The sequence below is a fragment of the Dermacentor albipictus genome, chromosome 3 (genome assembly GCF_038994185.2).
Source record: "Dermacentor albipictus isolate Rhodes 1998 colony chromosome 3, USDA_Dalb.pri_finalv2, whole genome shotgun sequence".
NCBI lineage: Eukaryota > Metazoa > Arthropoda > Arachnida > Ixodida > Ixodidae > Dermacentor > Dermacentor albipictus.
In genome coordinates this window covers 113,664,452-113,679,827 of record NC_091823.1, presented here as the reverse complement: position 1 = coordinate 113,679,827, position 15,376 = coordinate 113,664,452, and the positions used below count along the sequence as shown (strand labels likewise).

Sequence of the window (15,376 nt, the reverse complement as noted above, 5' to 3'; positions counted from 1 at the left end):
CGACTTGGGAGGTAGTTTGAGTGCCTTGCGGGCATGCATTTGAATAATTGCGGCAGCGTTAGGCCCGTTATGTTGAAATGCCAGAAGTCGCAGACTCTTTACAGCTGTGCACCATTGTTAAAAATGCACCGGCTCAGCAACGTCGTGTTTTCAAAAGAAAAACAAGCATGTAGGTTAGTTTTTTTGTTCTTTAGCTGCATATTTATTAATCTGTAGAAACCGTCCCTGTCTGAACAGCTTTCGTGCGTCTCTTTGCATTTGCGGCCTGTGATGCATTCGGAGGCGATCCTACCGCTGCCAACCAGATGTAGGGGTTGGAGGACGGACTTCGGGATGGAAACCCAAAACTTGGGAGTATTTATTCTACATTGTTTACAAGGAGGTGAGCGTCAAGTGACAGTCGTACAGTCATTACGGGCCGGCAGCAACTCGGACGCTGCGGCCCGCGGCAAGAAGTTCGAGAGAGGTGAATCAGGGAATCAGGGCATGTCCCAGCATGCTCAGGTCTCTCTGGAAGGCTTCTTATAAACCCTTCGAGCACTGTAAGTCACGTCATGTTTCACCAATGGGAGAGTCCGCTCCGATGACGCCACTTTCAGCCAATGGTAGCCGCCCGTGTCGCGGTGTCACACCTGGCGGCTTTCTGCGGTCTTGCCTCGCAGACTGGCAATGCACTTCTAACGAGGAGAAGGGGAGGGCTGCTCATGCTCCATTGTCCGAGGCCCACCTGCTAATCCCGGCGGCGCACGAACTTGTTGGCACGTGAACTTGTTGCCTTAAACTTGTTTGCTCGGCCGCTCCTCTGGAATGTGCTTTCCTGCTTCGGCATTCCTCAATTAGCTGTGCTGCGATTCGAAGTGGTTTGGGGAACTCGAAGTATTCGCAGGAAACAGCTCCATATCTAACAGCTCGTCCTCGCCCCGGTAGTTCTGAATGGCCGGTGAACTCAATTCGCTGGCCATGAGGAACGCTGATAGAAGCTGCAGGGTACTGGGGTCGAGCCTCGTTTGACAACCCTCGGGATCCTGGGCCCTGGAGAACATACGTCAAACAAACCAAACAACACAGCGCTGCACCACGCGTAAGCGCAGGCTCTTCACCCCTGACTCGCCAGGCTATTACTGAGTCAAAATCAACCCTGATCTTTTAGTTCCCCAATTTTGACAAAGCAGTTCCAACCACCCTTCCAAACAGCTATCCATTTCTCCTCGATTGCCGACAAGACCAGAGTACTATTGTTGTTGCAAAACAAAAGGGTCGTTGACGATGCAAACAACAAATAAAAACAGCCGAACATAACTTAAGTGGCCTAACTGCACGAACAGCATGTTTCCAACTCTACCGCAGTGGCGTACTTATCGCACGTATTGGTGCCACTGAACAATCTGGTCAACCTCACAAGTACGTAATCACAAGCGCACTAGCCTTGTGGTCACTAAACAGAACGCGTACTTGCGTTGTAGGCAAACTTTTCATTTACGCTTACTCACGTTTCTTCCCTGAAAGTCCTACAGGACACGTGACGTAAACGAACAATTAAACTCGCGGGACTTACACACTCCGCAGAACCCTTAAAATGTTGCGTCTTTTAATAACTCGTTTCACGCATACTTATCAGAGAAGTCAGAATACGGCTGCCCTCAACACACACCAGCAACCCAGTCATAAATCTGCTTCCTTCCGTCCACACAGGACACGCGCTAACTGGAACTAAGAACGCTTCTCCGTGCAAATCATGCACTCACTGAAAATCTACGCGCTTAACCTTAGAAAATTCAAAAACACTTCAAAAGAAAGAAGGTTAAATAACACACACGCGCGTTACGATAGGCCTCTCAACAATAACCTTGTCACTCAGGTTACTTACACACACACAAAAAAGCCTATCTACTTATTAATGAGCATCTCGCGAGACTACATGTTTACTTAAAACGCATCTTTCAAATCTCGGAGCTTTCTCAAACCAAAACATAAACAAAGCTCATACGTTTACATATTGAAAGAAATCTCAGTCTCAAATCGCGAAAACTTTCCGATGCTCAAAATAAAAAACAACACTTCATTTCTACGGAAGCGCTCTTCGCCTCCCTTTCCAAACGCTTATGTCTGACTCATACTCTGAGCCGTCCTCGCGGTGGTCGCGGCTTGAAAGCTACTCTGGCTGCCGAGAGACAACAAAAGGGCTGACTAACTATCAGCTCCCCCAAGACGTTACGGTCTCCTGCCAATTTGCGTCCTGGCGCCCCGCTTTCTTCACAAACTCGATTGACCGCGTCGCTACTCCCCACCTGGTCTCGTCCTGCCACCTTGCGTTTCTTCGAACTGCACGCTGAGCTATGAAAAGAACTACGGAACGACGAGGAGCTTAACTGCCTCGTGCCCTTTGTCCGCGTCCGTGCAGAACATTCTTCGCGGTCCCCCTTTGACCTGTGGCTCGAACGTTTAGGATGCGTCAACATCGTCAGTGACGACCGCACCTTTCTTCTCCTCGCGCCCTGCCCATTTGGGTTTCTCGCCATTTTTGGCGGCGCTACATTAATTACCGTCTTTCGGTCTTTACCGCGCTTCTTTTTACGGCGCTTTCTCCTTGCACTCGCTTTCCTGTCGCCTTCTCGTGCCTCGTGCTGGCCGGTACACATTTCGTCGGCCCGGATCGGTCTCTTACCCGCACAGTCTGAGTGATTCTCACTTAAATCAACACTCGCTCTGCCTCGACTGGCGGACAGCTCAACCGACTCTGGCACAATGCAGCAGGCTTTACTCGAGTAAGACAACTCGCACTCTTGCGAACTGCCCTCTACTACATTGCCCGGCTCACGCTGTGCATCGGCACACAGCCCGTCGGTATCGATCGCTGTCTCACGCGCACAGTCCGAATGATTAGCAACTTAATCATCCCTATCTAGGCCATCTAGACTGGCGGAGAGCCGCACCGATCCCTGAACAATGCAGTTGTTCTCTCGTGGACTACGGAGCTCGCCATCCCGAGAACTACTCTCAACTGCATCGCTCAGCTCGCACTTCACTTCTGCACGCAGATCTGGCTCTACATGGGTGCTCGCGTCTGTCGCGTCAACAGTACCCTTTTCCTCGCTAGCAACCTCGCTAACCTTACCAGCGACGCACACACGCGGTAACTGTGCCAATTTGTTCGCAGCTGGCCTAGCTGTCTCCACAGTCATCTGTTGGCACAGCACCTCGTCGCTCTCCTTGCGGCCTTTAACGGCCTCTGTTGCCACTAAGGCATCGTTAGCAGCTAGCTTTTTCCCTTCACTTATCAATCGGCAGCCAATCTCACAGGCACTAATCTTTTCCTCGGCTTTTGGCGAAACTCTGCTAGAGACTTCCTCATTCTTTCGTTCTCTACTACCTGCAGAATTTTCAGACAGCCGTTGTCTCTGTGCTAATAACTGATCACAATACTGTATCTCTTTGATCAGTGCTGCCTTCTCTCTCTCATACTTTTGTTCACGCTCAAGTTCGCGTTCATTCTCACGTCCGTGACGCTCACACCTAAGATTAAGTTCTTGAAGCTCATGCTTCCGTTCATTCTCGCGTTCTTCACGCTGACGCTTACTCCTAACTTCACGACGCTCTCGCAAACGTACACGACGCTCGCGCTCCCGTGGCTCCTGTATCACCTCCCAAGCAAGCTCAATGCTTTTGTCATCATTGCCACTATCTTGAATCGCCTTTATGATAGCTGGTGTTTTCATCCGTTCGTCCGCCTCAACTCCCAAATCGTCGCACACCAACAACAAGTCTAACCTCGTCAACCTTCTAAGATCCATGGCAGCTGCCCCGACAGGTGGTTAAAACTGTTTTCCTTATTAATTTGTGCAAACACACAATGCATCAAACTCCCGATTCCCAGAACTATCAAAATTGAACACACAACCTTTGAGTCTGGCGAATCATAAGGAAAAAAACCACGCGCTCACTTACGGTTGCAGCACCCTGCCATCCGGTTCATTCGTCCTCTGTTCCCGGTTCCTCCGGACTCCCTGGGTCGAAGGCTCGCTCCTTCTTCGCTACTCCCAGTTTCATCGGACCTCTTTCGACGAAGGCTCACTCTTCTTCGCTCTTCCCGGTTCCTTAGGGTCTCTCTCGACGAAGGTTCATCCGTAGCGCTGCCACCAGCTGATGCATTCGGAGGCGATCCCACCGCTGCCAACCAGATGTAGGGGTTGGAGGACGGACTTCGGGATGGAAACCCAAAACTTGGGAGTATTTATTCTACATTATTTACAAGGAGGTGAGCGTCAAGTGACAGTCGTACAGTCATTACGGGCCGGCAGCAACTCGGACGCTGCGGCCCGCGGCAAGAAGTTCGAGAGAGGTGAATCAGGGAATCAGGGCATGTCCCAGCATGCTCAGGTCTCTCTGGAAGGCTTCTTATAAACCCTTCGAGCACTGTAAGTCACGTCATGTTTCACCAATGGGAGAGTCCGCTCCGATGACGCCACTTTCAGCCAATGGTAGCCGCCCGTGTCGCGGTGTCACACCTGGCGGCTTTCTGCGGTCTTGCCTCGCAGACTGGCAATGCACTTCTAACGAGGAGAAGGGGAGGGCTGCTCATGCTCCATTGTCCGAGGCCCACCTGCTAATCCCGGCGGCGCACGAACTTGTTGGCACGTGAACTTGTTGCCTTAAACTTGTTTGCTCGGCCGCTCCTCTGGAATGTGCTTTCCTGCTTCGGCATTCCTCAATTAGCTGTGCTGCGATTCGAAGTGGTTTGGGGAACTCGAAGTATTCGCAGGAAACAGCTCCATATCTAACACCTGTCACAACCGATACGCCCTCTTGGCGCCCGGCTTTAAAAATCTAGACGGCCCTGGCGGCGTCATTCTTAATGCAGGGAGGCAATATTACCGTGTCGGCCGGCATCCTCGCTGTTGACCGCATCTTTCATGCTAGCATATTAGATGCAAGGAAGAAAAATGCGCCGACATAAGGCCTGCATCTTTAAGCAAACGTATGACCACCTCGACGGCATTGTTTCTTTCTTTCTTTTGTTGTTGTTGTTGATGATTTTTCGCAAGTCAGAAGCTTTAGTCCAGAATCTTGAGGCCGCAGCACCGGCCGTGGCAGTTCGCATTTTAATATGCGCAGAAACGTTGCAAACATCTGGCAAGGTTTCTGGCAAGGCGCGAAAATTGTGGACATCACGTATACGGAACGAATGCTTCTCTGTCGCCCCCACCTGGGAGCCACACTAGGCCTACCAGCCCTAACTCCCCCCCCCCCCCCCCTGCAGTGGCAAATAAAGCTCTCTCTCTCTCTCTCTCTCTCTCTCTCTCTCTCTCTCTCCACGCTTAGATTTCAACCTGAGGCTACGTTGTTCATGAGATTATTATACACATCTGACGGCAAAGGAGGCTTAATTCGCTTTAATATTGTCTACCAATATTGTCTACGCATTGTCTACCGAAAAATATAACTTCTCTTCCGTAACTCCTGGAGCACACGGTGTGAGAAAAGTTGGGCACGTGGGAAATCAGAACCACTGTATTCAGACAGACTGAACTTACTGTATTGCACAATCATCTCTTTCTTTTTCTTCCTAATTCAGGCATAGTTCAATAAATTTGGGAACATTGAATTCGGGCCGTGTTTCTTAACGAATAGGTTAGGGAACTGCCTAAACGAATAAATACATTCGCGAATGCGTTAGTTCATTACTATTTCACTCCTTCAATAGATTGGCTGGTCTTACCTGGCACGTGCACGGGGTAAGATATTGACTTTTCTTTCTTTTCTTTATTATTTAGGCTTCAGTGTAGGTATCAGTGCAACTTACATCTGCCAGAAGCAAAACGGACTTAGATTTAGCTGCACATTAAAGAACCCCAGGTGGTCGAAATTTCCTGAGTCCTCCACTACGGCGTGCCGCATAATCAGAAAGTGGTTTTGGCACGTGAAACCCCATAATTTAATTTTATTTAAGAAGCAAAAGGGGTGCCTTGATGTTTCTCACCTTGCTTTTTTTTTTTTTCACTCAATAAATGGACTGTTCACGTCCTTTTATTTTAAATAGTGTCTCAGTGATTCCGCACTTCTCAAAGCTTTAGGACTCCCCGGAGAGAAATAGTATAATCGACGCAGATTTTTTTTCTCTATCACTTTATTTTTCATTTTTAATAATTGATTCCAGTTTACCAGTTCATTTCCTCGGTAAACGGAGGGAGCGCAGGCTAAAGGCGTTAGCCCTTTAACCTGCTTCCTTCCTCAAGAGAACAAAATAATAAAATAACCTTGCCGGTTAACTACATGCTATACTAAAAAGAAGCGATAATTAAACCAGCACAAGAGCGACCACAATAGGTGACTAAGTGGAAACATCGGTAGGCAGCAAAAGTTCGAGATTGGGTTGTTCGATTAAGACTAGTACATCCCCTGTGGCTATACTCAGTGGCTTTGGCGCTTTGCCGCTGAGCACGAGGTCCAGGGTTCGATTCTCTGTCACGGCGGCCACTATTTCGGCGAGAGCGAAATTCAAACAGAGCTCGTGCCCTTAGATTTATAGAGAGAGAGAGAGAAAACCTGCTTCCTTCCTCAAGAGAACAAAATAATAAAATAACCTTGCCGGTTAACTACATGCTATACTAAAAAGAAGCGATAATTAAACCAGCACAAGAGCGACCACAATAGGTGACTAAGTGGAAACATCGGTAGGCAGCAAAAGTTCGAGATTGGGTTGTTCGATTAAGACTAGTACATCCCCTGTGGCTATACTCAGTGGCTTTGGCGCTTTGCCGCTGAGCACGAGGTCCAGGGTTCGATTCTCTGTCACGGCGGCCACTATTTCGGCGAGAGCGAAATTCAAACAGAGCTCGTGCCCTTAGATTTATAGAGAGAGAGAGAGAGAGCAGACGGTTTAATGAAAGCAAAGCCGAAGAGGTTGACCGGAGAAGCTTCTCTCTGGTGTTCCACTCCACATGGGAGTGAAGGGAGAGGGGCAACAATAGGAAAGCAGAGGAGAATGACGAGGATCGGTGACAGAATAATACAATGATGTCAGCAACTGCCATCCGATGGCGTACTCGATAAGTGCCCGTGACAACTACACAAGAAGATACACACGCTGTATACACATAATCCACCTATGCGCATAACGCTAAATGCTTACTCGTAATTATACAGAAACGTGCGTATGCACATTTTGATGTGTCATAGCTTCAAATAAACCAATGCATAGATATGGACGACAAAGATCACATCATCTAATCACAGCCGCTTTCTCATTCCAGCCTTACATTAAAAAAGAAAGTAACCATTTTTTTATGCGTAGTAAAGAACCCTAGGTGATCGAAATTATCCCAGAGCTTTCCAGAATGGCGTCCCTCGCAGCTCAACAGGGTGTGAACTTGATGGAGTTCACGTGAAGCTCTTAAGTAGGTTTTTTCTTTTCACTTTTTTTTCTTTAGAGCGAAAGCTCTACTCCTCGAGGTACAACTCCCAAGGTCAATCTCGGTGCGCGTTTGACCTTCAGCCGCCGCGGCGCCAATGTGAATGTGTTACGTCACGTCACGTAATCCGCTGCGGAGAGGCGTCGCAGCTGCGCTCGCTCGAGCCTCGCCGCTGTGTACCACGTGACTAGGCGAGGGTTTAACAGCTGCTTCGCCGGCGCTTTGTCGCTCACTCTCGCCATGGACGAAGCACGCGCCGGCGCGAGCGCGTCAACTCTTCGCCGCAGGCGCAAGGCCGAGTCTGAGCACCCTGCCGTTGTAGCTCGCCGGGAAGCAGCACTGAAGAACATTGCCTAACCCTGCTTAAAAGAGCTTTCGCTCGTATAACCAGGTTCAAGCCACGTTGAACCGCAGCCGCTTTTTCTGTGTACTTGTTTTTTTTTGTTTTTTTGCGTCGTTTTAGCAAAGGCTCTCATGACCACAATGTTGCACTGGCACATTAAACCCCATGAATGAATAAATCAACCAATAAGACGACGTCACTCAGGCAGCCAGCGTTACGAAACAGTGCCGGCCACAGCCAGCCGCCGAGAAAACAATCTCCGTTCCGAAAGCTTTCGGCCGCTGGCTCCGCGGCTATGCGAGAGAAGGCAGGGCACAAAGCCAATCGACAACGTGCCACTGTGACCGGCGCACACGCGCAGTGGCAGCAACGAAGACAAACGCCGGTTGCGCGCTCAATAACCGAGGCCCTCCGCGAGGAATGGAGCGAGGCACGCGAGACGAGTGCCGTGTTTCGGTAGGAGCTCGCCCCCGTTGCCGGGCAAACACGGTGGAATCCGTAGCGGGTGGCTCAGCGCTCCGATCCCGGGGATATTTCGGCTCGAGCTTCGGCGGCCCCCGAGAAAATGTGCTCCCCTCCGGAGGCTTGTCAACTAGAGTTCCGTTCGGGACGCCGCTGTCTCAAGTATTTATGTCGTGTGGTGACTCTTGTGTACGTAACGACGCGACTTCGGCCTGTCGACTAATGACGTTGCGCTGGTACTGAATTCGGGTAGTCATCTCGACACAGCTCACTTTTACCGCGCTAAACAATTATGAGTTGGGTATCTAGGTATCCCTGCGAGGTCCAGGTTCTTTGCGATGGCACAGCTCTTTGCAAGACGATGCTCGAAGGCTCCTAAACGAAGAAAATAGAAAAAAAAACAATGCTCGCTAGTTTGCGTGTGTTCGAACCAAGAACTCCACGGCTGTATAGAACGAATGCTTCGCACTATTCCGTGATCGTTTCTTTTTTTTTATCATTGTTAGACGGGAGTGAAACTAATTTAGAAAAGAGCAAACGAACTCAAAGAATTCAGAACAATTTCAAACCCATGAACTCAGAAATCAGGCAAGGAAATACACGCATTCGATTGGAACATTCACTCCGGTAGCTATTCTTGAGCTGCATACAACCACAAGTTACGTTGTACAGTTTTACTTTCCTACACTGTAAAGCTACTTACACCCTTAAGGGTGTTTTCGCACTGGTAACACCGTTGCTATTAGGGCCTCACAACAATTTAGAAAGGACGACAACTGAGCTCTAACTAGACGTGCGACGACAAAAGGCGTGGTTGTAACTATGTAATCATTCTGACAGTTTTGGGCGCACAGAAATATCCGACAGGAGAGTTTCATATCTCCCCCTCTGAAATTCTCTTGTCGGATATTTCTGTGCGCCCGAGGCTGTCAGAATCATTGCATAGTTTTCAACCGCGTCTTTTGTCATCGAAAGTATTGTTAGAGCTTCGTTAGACCTCTCAAAATGTTTTGTAAGGCGCTAACAGTAAAGAGTGTTACCAATGGGTAAAGAAAACACCTTTAAGTGAGTAAACATTTTCGCACTCTATATAGAAGATAGCTTCAACAGGTCTTGTTTAAGGTATAATGAAAAATATGACACCAGCTTTGTTATTTAAGTTTAACGTGAAATGTCTCGCGACATTATATTACGTGATCCATCAAGCGCGGAGTGCAGGAGAGTATTAGGCCACTTCATGGGGCTTCCAGGGTTCACGAGGCCACGATTTAGGTTTCCTCAGTAATCACCCCCGAGTTTCCGCTTACCTGAAGCATACACAGCTCATATGCATCCGTCCAAGCAGATGTATACGGTCCGAAGAAAAATGTGCGACCGTTGCAGTCACTCCTGTATGCTCCGAGGTGTACATATTTGCATGATTTACCCCTGACTCACGCATGTGACGTTCCAGAGAACTACGAACTTCAACACGTTACCGAAAAGCCGAACCGCCACTCCAGAGGAATTAGCCGGCTTGCAGGGGCCCAATGCGACAACACTTGCTGCAGAACATGAACAGTCGCTTTGTTTGTTTGTTTTTTCTTGAATAAGGGAGCGGGGGGGAAGGGGGGGAGGGGGCTTGCATTTCAGGGGAGAAGCTTAGCGCAGTCATTGGCTCGATGCAGCTGACTCATTTTTATTTCTTGCGAGCTAAGCTGCAGGTACTTCTCATACTGCAGATATGAACTAAAGTTACCCACTACGCTCTTTTTTTTCTTTTTTTTGCATTTTTGAGTTTGTTTGTTTGTTTGTTTGTTTGTGTGTGTGTTTGTTTGTTTGTTTGTTTGTTTGTTTGTTTGTTTGTTTGTTTGTTTGTTTGTTTGTTTGTTTGTTTGTTTGTTTGTTTGTTTGTTTGTTTGTTTGTTTGTTCGTTTGCTTGCTTGCTTGCTTGCTTGCTTGGTTGCTTGTTTTTTTGTTTGTCGCGAGCTGGGTACTAGTAGCAGGTTCTGCGATGCGTGGGACACGTATACGGCTGACGTCGCGCGTTCTGAACGAGCTTTCGTTTCCGCTGCGCAGGCGCCTGAAGAAACAGGAGGACGAGAAGGGCTTCATGAAGCATGACGAGCTGCAGGAGGAGTACTACGAGAGCACGGGCGTCGTGCCCGGCGGAGAGCCGGGCGCCGAAGGCGGCAAAAGGTGGCGCCGGCTGCTGGAGCCCAACTGCCCGTGCTGCGACATCTCGAAGCGACTCACTGTGGCCCTGCTCAGCTCCATAGGGTTCCTCATCTCGTTCGGCATCCGCTGCAACATGGGCGTCGCCATCGTCAAGATGACTGCGAACAACTCGGACACAATGGTAAGTAAAAAAGCGTTGCAGTAAATTATTCCGCGGTAGCTTGGAGGTAGCATGCAGCGTCAAAGACAAGACCCACCCATGGCAAGAGTACGTTGTTTGACAATCGCTCCTTTTTAAAGCGAAGCTTTCTTTGCAACATATTTCGACTTTCCGCTGCTGGTGCTGTTGCTGCTGCTGTGGTCTTGCACGCCGCTAACGCCGGCCACATCGGGACGTGGTTGAGACGCGGCCATGTCGCAAAAAACATAAAAGGCATGCGCCCTCGGTGTTTTGTTTCATGACGTTTGCCTGCGAGCTGTCAGTCTCAAAATTCCGAGGAATAACTTTGTCAAGAATGTGAGGCAAGGTCTGAGCTACGTGGAGGGCCTGCGCGGTTGCGGGTCAGAATGATTATTCGCCAGGCGGCGCCCGCGGCGTCGACACCGGATTTTCTGCGACGCGGGGCAAGCCCCAACCAGACGTACGCGTTGGAACGCGTCCGCACGCGCCGCCGCGACGCCGCGCTGACTCGCCGTCGCGTCGCGCCCGACGGAGGAAGAGGTCGCGCACCCAAACGATGCACGAGTTGCCCGCCGCGCGTCTCTTCGCGGCGGCGCCGTGTCGCTAGTTTGCCATGTTCAAGGCACCTTCGCTCAGCTGCCTTGGAGGTAAAACGACCCGAGAGTCTCGTGTCAACATTTACGCCGCGTCGCATGTGCACAATGCCCCCTGGACGCCGTAAATAGGCGTCACCCCCATCAATGCAGTGCAGGAGCTGCCGCGCTTGTCTCCGTGCTCACCTGCAACGGCGACGACAGTAGAGGGAGGAGGTGGGGAGAATGCTAGCGAGGGAATAGAGAGAGAGATAAAACTTTATTAGACCTTGATGGGGTTCAGGGGTGGCGGTGGTCGGGAGACTAACCCCCAATCCCCCCCTTCCTCAGACGGCAGCCACTCCTTGCTTTCTGGCGGCGTCTTCTGCCATCCAGACAGCCCAGAGCTGCTCCTCTGGGTCCAAGCTGAGCAGCTATGTCTCCCACTGCTCGGGCGCAGTTATGATGCGTGTGTTAGTGCGGGAGGGTGTTGGTGGGGGATGTTTTGCGGCATTGCTAGATAATATTGTTACGGTGGCAAAAGGTCCGCAGGAACTCGGGAACCTTAAATAAATGCACGCTATGAGTTTAGTCTTGGGAATGGTTCTGTAAAAGGCTGTACAAAAAGCTTTATAGTTCACGACAGCGAACTCAAACTACACCTCTGATAATATAAGTCGTATAGTTGAAAGGGCTCTCTATTTATTTTGACTCCCTGGTACACATGGGCACATCGGACACGAGAGTTAGACAGTGCTAGCCATGGACGTTTATTTCACGTAATTTTTCTGTCGTCATGCAAATAATGGAAACACCCTTATTTCATACGTAAGGGTGGGAAAAATTTTATTGTGTACTCCTTAAAAATTAAATGGACAATCTGGCACGCTTAATGGTGCAAAAAAATATCTTTACTCGATATACATAACGTGTTTCCATGGTGTTGGCGAAAAGAAGTCGACTATATTAGCGGTCAGAATAAATGCCAGCCTTCCCTTCTCAAATTTTGCCTTCATATCGCGGTTCCAGTGACGTCATTGTAGCGTCACCAAGTTCACACTATGTTCGCCCGTTTGACTCCTTTCTGCGTAGAAGAAGTCGACAAAAGTTTCCACGCTGACTTCTTGCTTACTTCGGAATGCAATGTGATACGCCTCCTTGTCAAAAAAAAATCTGTTACTGAACCTCGAGCATACGCTGCCAAAATCGATCACGTCGTGGGCAAATGGCGCAGGAATTCCCAGAGTGTACGTCACCATTTGTCTTCCTTGTGTCCGCGATGACGTATAGCTACGGAATCGGTGCCGTGTTGGCACAATTTCAACACGGACATGAACGTGTCCTCGCGTACGCTAGCCGTGTTTCGTCACCTGCTGAGCGGAACTACTCTATTACCGAGCGCGAATGTTTGGCAGTTGTCTGGGCAGTGGCGAAATTCCGCCCCTGTTTATACGGCAGGCCTTTTTCCATTGTAACAGATCACCACGCTCTCTGTTGGCTTTCGTCTTTAAAAGATCCCACAGGGAGGCTTGGACGATGGGCTTTGCGGCTGCCAGAGTATTCCTGTTCGATGGTGTATAGGTCTGGTCGCCTACACAAGGACGCCGACTGCGTGTCCCGTTACCCAGTACACACGCCAGCCAACGCCGACATGGACGCCTCCGCAAGTGTTCTTTCTATTTCCCAGTTTTTGGACATGGCCAACGAGCAACGCCATGACGCTGCTTTGAGGACCCTCATTGACCGCATGGAATCTGCTCCTACTGATCCATCGTTACGGTGGTTCGTTATCAACGACGGCGTATTGTACCGACGCAGTTTTCATCCGGACGCTCCTCCCCTTCCCCTTGTCGTCCCTCAACACCTCCGCTCAACCGTGCTTCAGGAGCTTCATGACGCCCCAACTGCCGGACACCTTGGGTTTTCTCGCACTTACGACCGTGTGCGCCGCCGCTTCTACTGGCCCGGCCTCGCACGTTCCGTATACGGCGCTATGTATCTGCTTGCAAGCCCTGTCAACTTCGCAAAAAGCCAGCAACGCTTACTGCCGGGTACTTACAGTCGATCAACATTCCGCCTGAGCCATTCTTTCGCGTGGGTTTGGATCTCCTCGGCCCTTTCCCCTAGTCCAGCTCCGGCAACAGGTGGATCGCTGTCGCTACTGATTACGCGACGCGCTATATATGCCATCACTCGGGCACTTCCCACGAGCTGCGCAACCAACGTCGCAGATTTCCTACTCCGGGATATCATTTTAGCACATGGCGCACCGCGACAGCTCCTTACTGACCGCGGCCGCACTTTCCTCTCCCAAGTCATCGCCGATATCCTACGCTCATGTTCTACCAAGCACAAACTGGCTACCTCCCATCATCCCCAGACGAACGGCCTTACTGAGCGACTTAATCGGACCATTACTGACATGTTATCAAAGTACGTTTCACCCGACCACAGGACTGGGATGTGGCCCTCCCTTATGTCACGTTCGCCTATATTTCATCACGCCCCGATACTGCTGGGTATTCCCCCTTTTACTTACTCTTCGGTCGTGACCCTGTATTACCATTGGACACTTCATTCCCCTTGACACAGGAGTTGAGGACCGAGTATGCCCGCGACGCCATCGCCCACGCTGACCATGCGCGCCAGCTTGCCCGTACTCGTCTGTTGGCATCGCAGGAATCTCAACGCCACGCTTACAATCGCCGCCATCGTGACGCCCATTTTTCACCAGGCTCTCTCGTGCTATTTTGGTCCCCTTGCCGCCGAGTGAGGCTCTCCAAGAAACTCCTTCCGTGCTACAAAGGCCCTTACCATATTCTACGTCAAGTGACCAATGTCACTTACGAGATAAACTCCGAGACCTCCGTCATGCTACCTGGTTCCACATCTCCTGACGTTGTACATGTCTCTCGGCTTAAGCCTTACTATGCCCTCACCGACGGCTCCGTCTGAAGCACCGGGACGGTGCTTTTTCTGCCGGGGGTCGTGTTACGGTGGCAAAAGTCTTAAAACAAGGTCGTCGACGTTGAAGACGACGAAGTGGCAACATCCTCTCGGGATCCTCGGCTGCTGTCTATATACACCCTGTAAATACACCGTGTAAATAGTTCTATACCTGTGACAATATGATCGAGGTCAGCGCGGGCCTCGCACGCTTTGCAGAGTGGGGAGTATGCATCGGGGTAAATGTGGTTGTAAAGCACGGGGTTCGGAAAAGTTCGCGTCTGAAGGAGTCGCCAAGTGGTGGATTGAGATTTATTCAGTGTTTTGTGTGCTGGGGAGTAGCGTAACCGCTCTCTGCGGTAGTGCAGGAGAAATTCTCGGTCCCGCGCGAGACCGCGATGTAGAACAGAGGGCTGGTCGGGATCTGAAAGCTCGGGAGAAGGATGATGCGCCCGGTGTGCGAGAGCTCGGGCAGCATCGGGGGCGGCTTCGTTTCCAGCCAGACCCGAGTGACCAGAGGCCCAGATGATCTGGACGCGGCGTTGCCTTGAGGGAGGAGTGCCAGAGAGTATCTTCTGCGCTTGGGGCGCTATCAGTCCTCTTGCGTAGTTACGGATGGCCGTTTTTGAATCGCTGATGATGCAGTGTGCATTGGTAACCACGTTGGCCAAAGCGATGGCCGTTTCTTCTCCTACTTCGGGTTGCGTGGTGACTATTGATGCGGCCGCGGCGAAGCGGTACTGGGAACCCGCGACTCCGACAACCGCCATGGCGTTTTGGTTGGGGTATTCCGCTGCGTCCACGTAGGCTTCGTCAGCGGCTTGGTTGTAGCGCTTTTGTAGTTGTTTAGCTCTTTCTAGCTCTATTACCTCGCTCCGAACACAATCCGGAGCGAGGGAATATAGAGTCTTGAGAGCTACAACGCTAGAACCCAAGATGGCGCCGAAGAGTGCACTTAGTGCCGAGGAGACAAAGGCTCGCATAAAGGGTCGAGCGTAGCAAGAACAACAAACACAAGCGGAGCAGGCAAGGTAACGTTTCACACCACGTCACGACTGTCGTGTGCCGTCAATAGTATCATCGCCAAATAACGTCAATGAACGAAAACAACAGACAAGGCTTCGCTTCCATTAATTCACACAATGCGTGGAATCTGCATATTTTTTGTCACTGTATATACTCTCGCATTAGTACAAACTGCGCCACAAGGCGGAACACAAGGGAAGACAAGAAAATCGCTCGTCTGTTCCCGTCATTATTTTTGTGCCCGGTCTTGTAAAGCAGTTTGTACCACTGCATCTGTACA

General features: G+C 50.3%; 1 protein-coding gene across 3 annotated transcripts in view; it reads left to right on the top strand.

Moving 5' to 3' along the window:
- LOC135916901 (vesicular glutamate transporter 1-like) overlaps window positions 1–15,376 on the top strand; it is a 259,394-nt gene that overhangs the window by 182,592 nt on the left and 61,426 nt on the right. For all 3 annotated transcript variants that reach the window (XM_065450348.1, XM_070535956.1, XM_065450347.2), the window contains exon 3: window positions 10,273–10,552. In XM_065450348.1, the coding sequence (XP_065306420.1) occupies window positions 10,273–10,552 (280 nt within the window). The remainder of the gene's footprint in view (window positions 1–10,272; window positions 10,553–15,376) is intronic.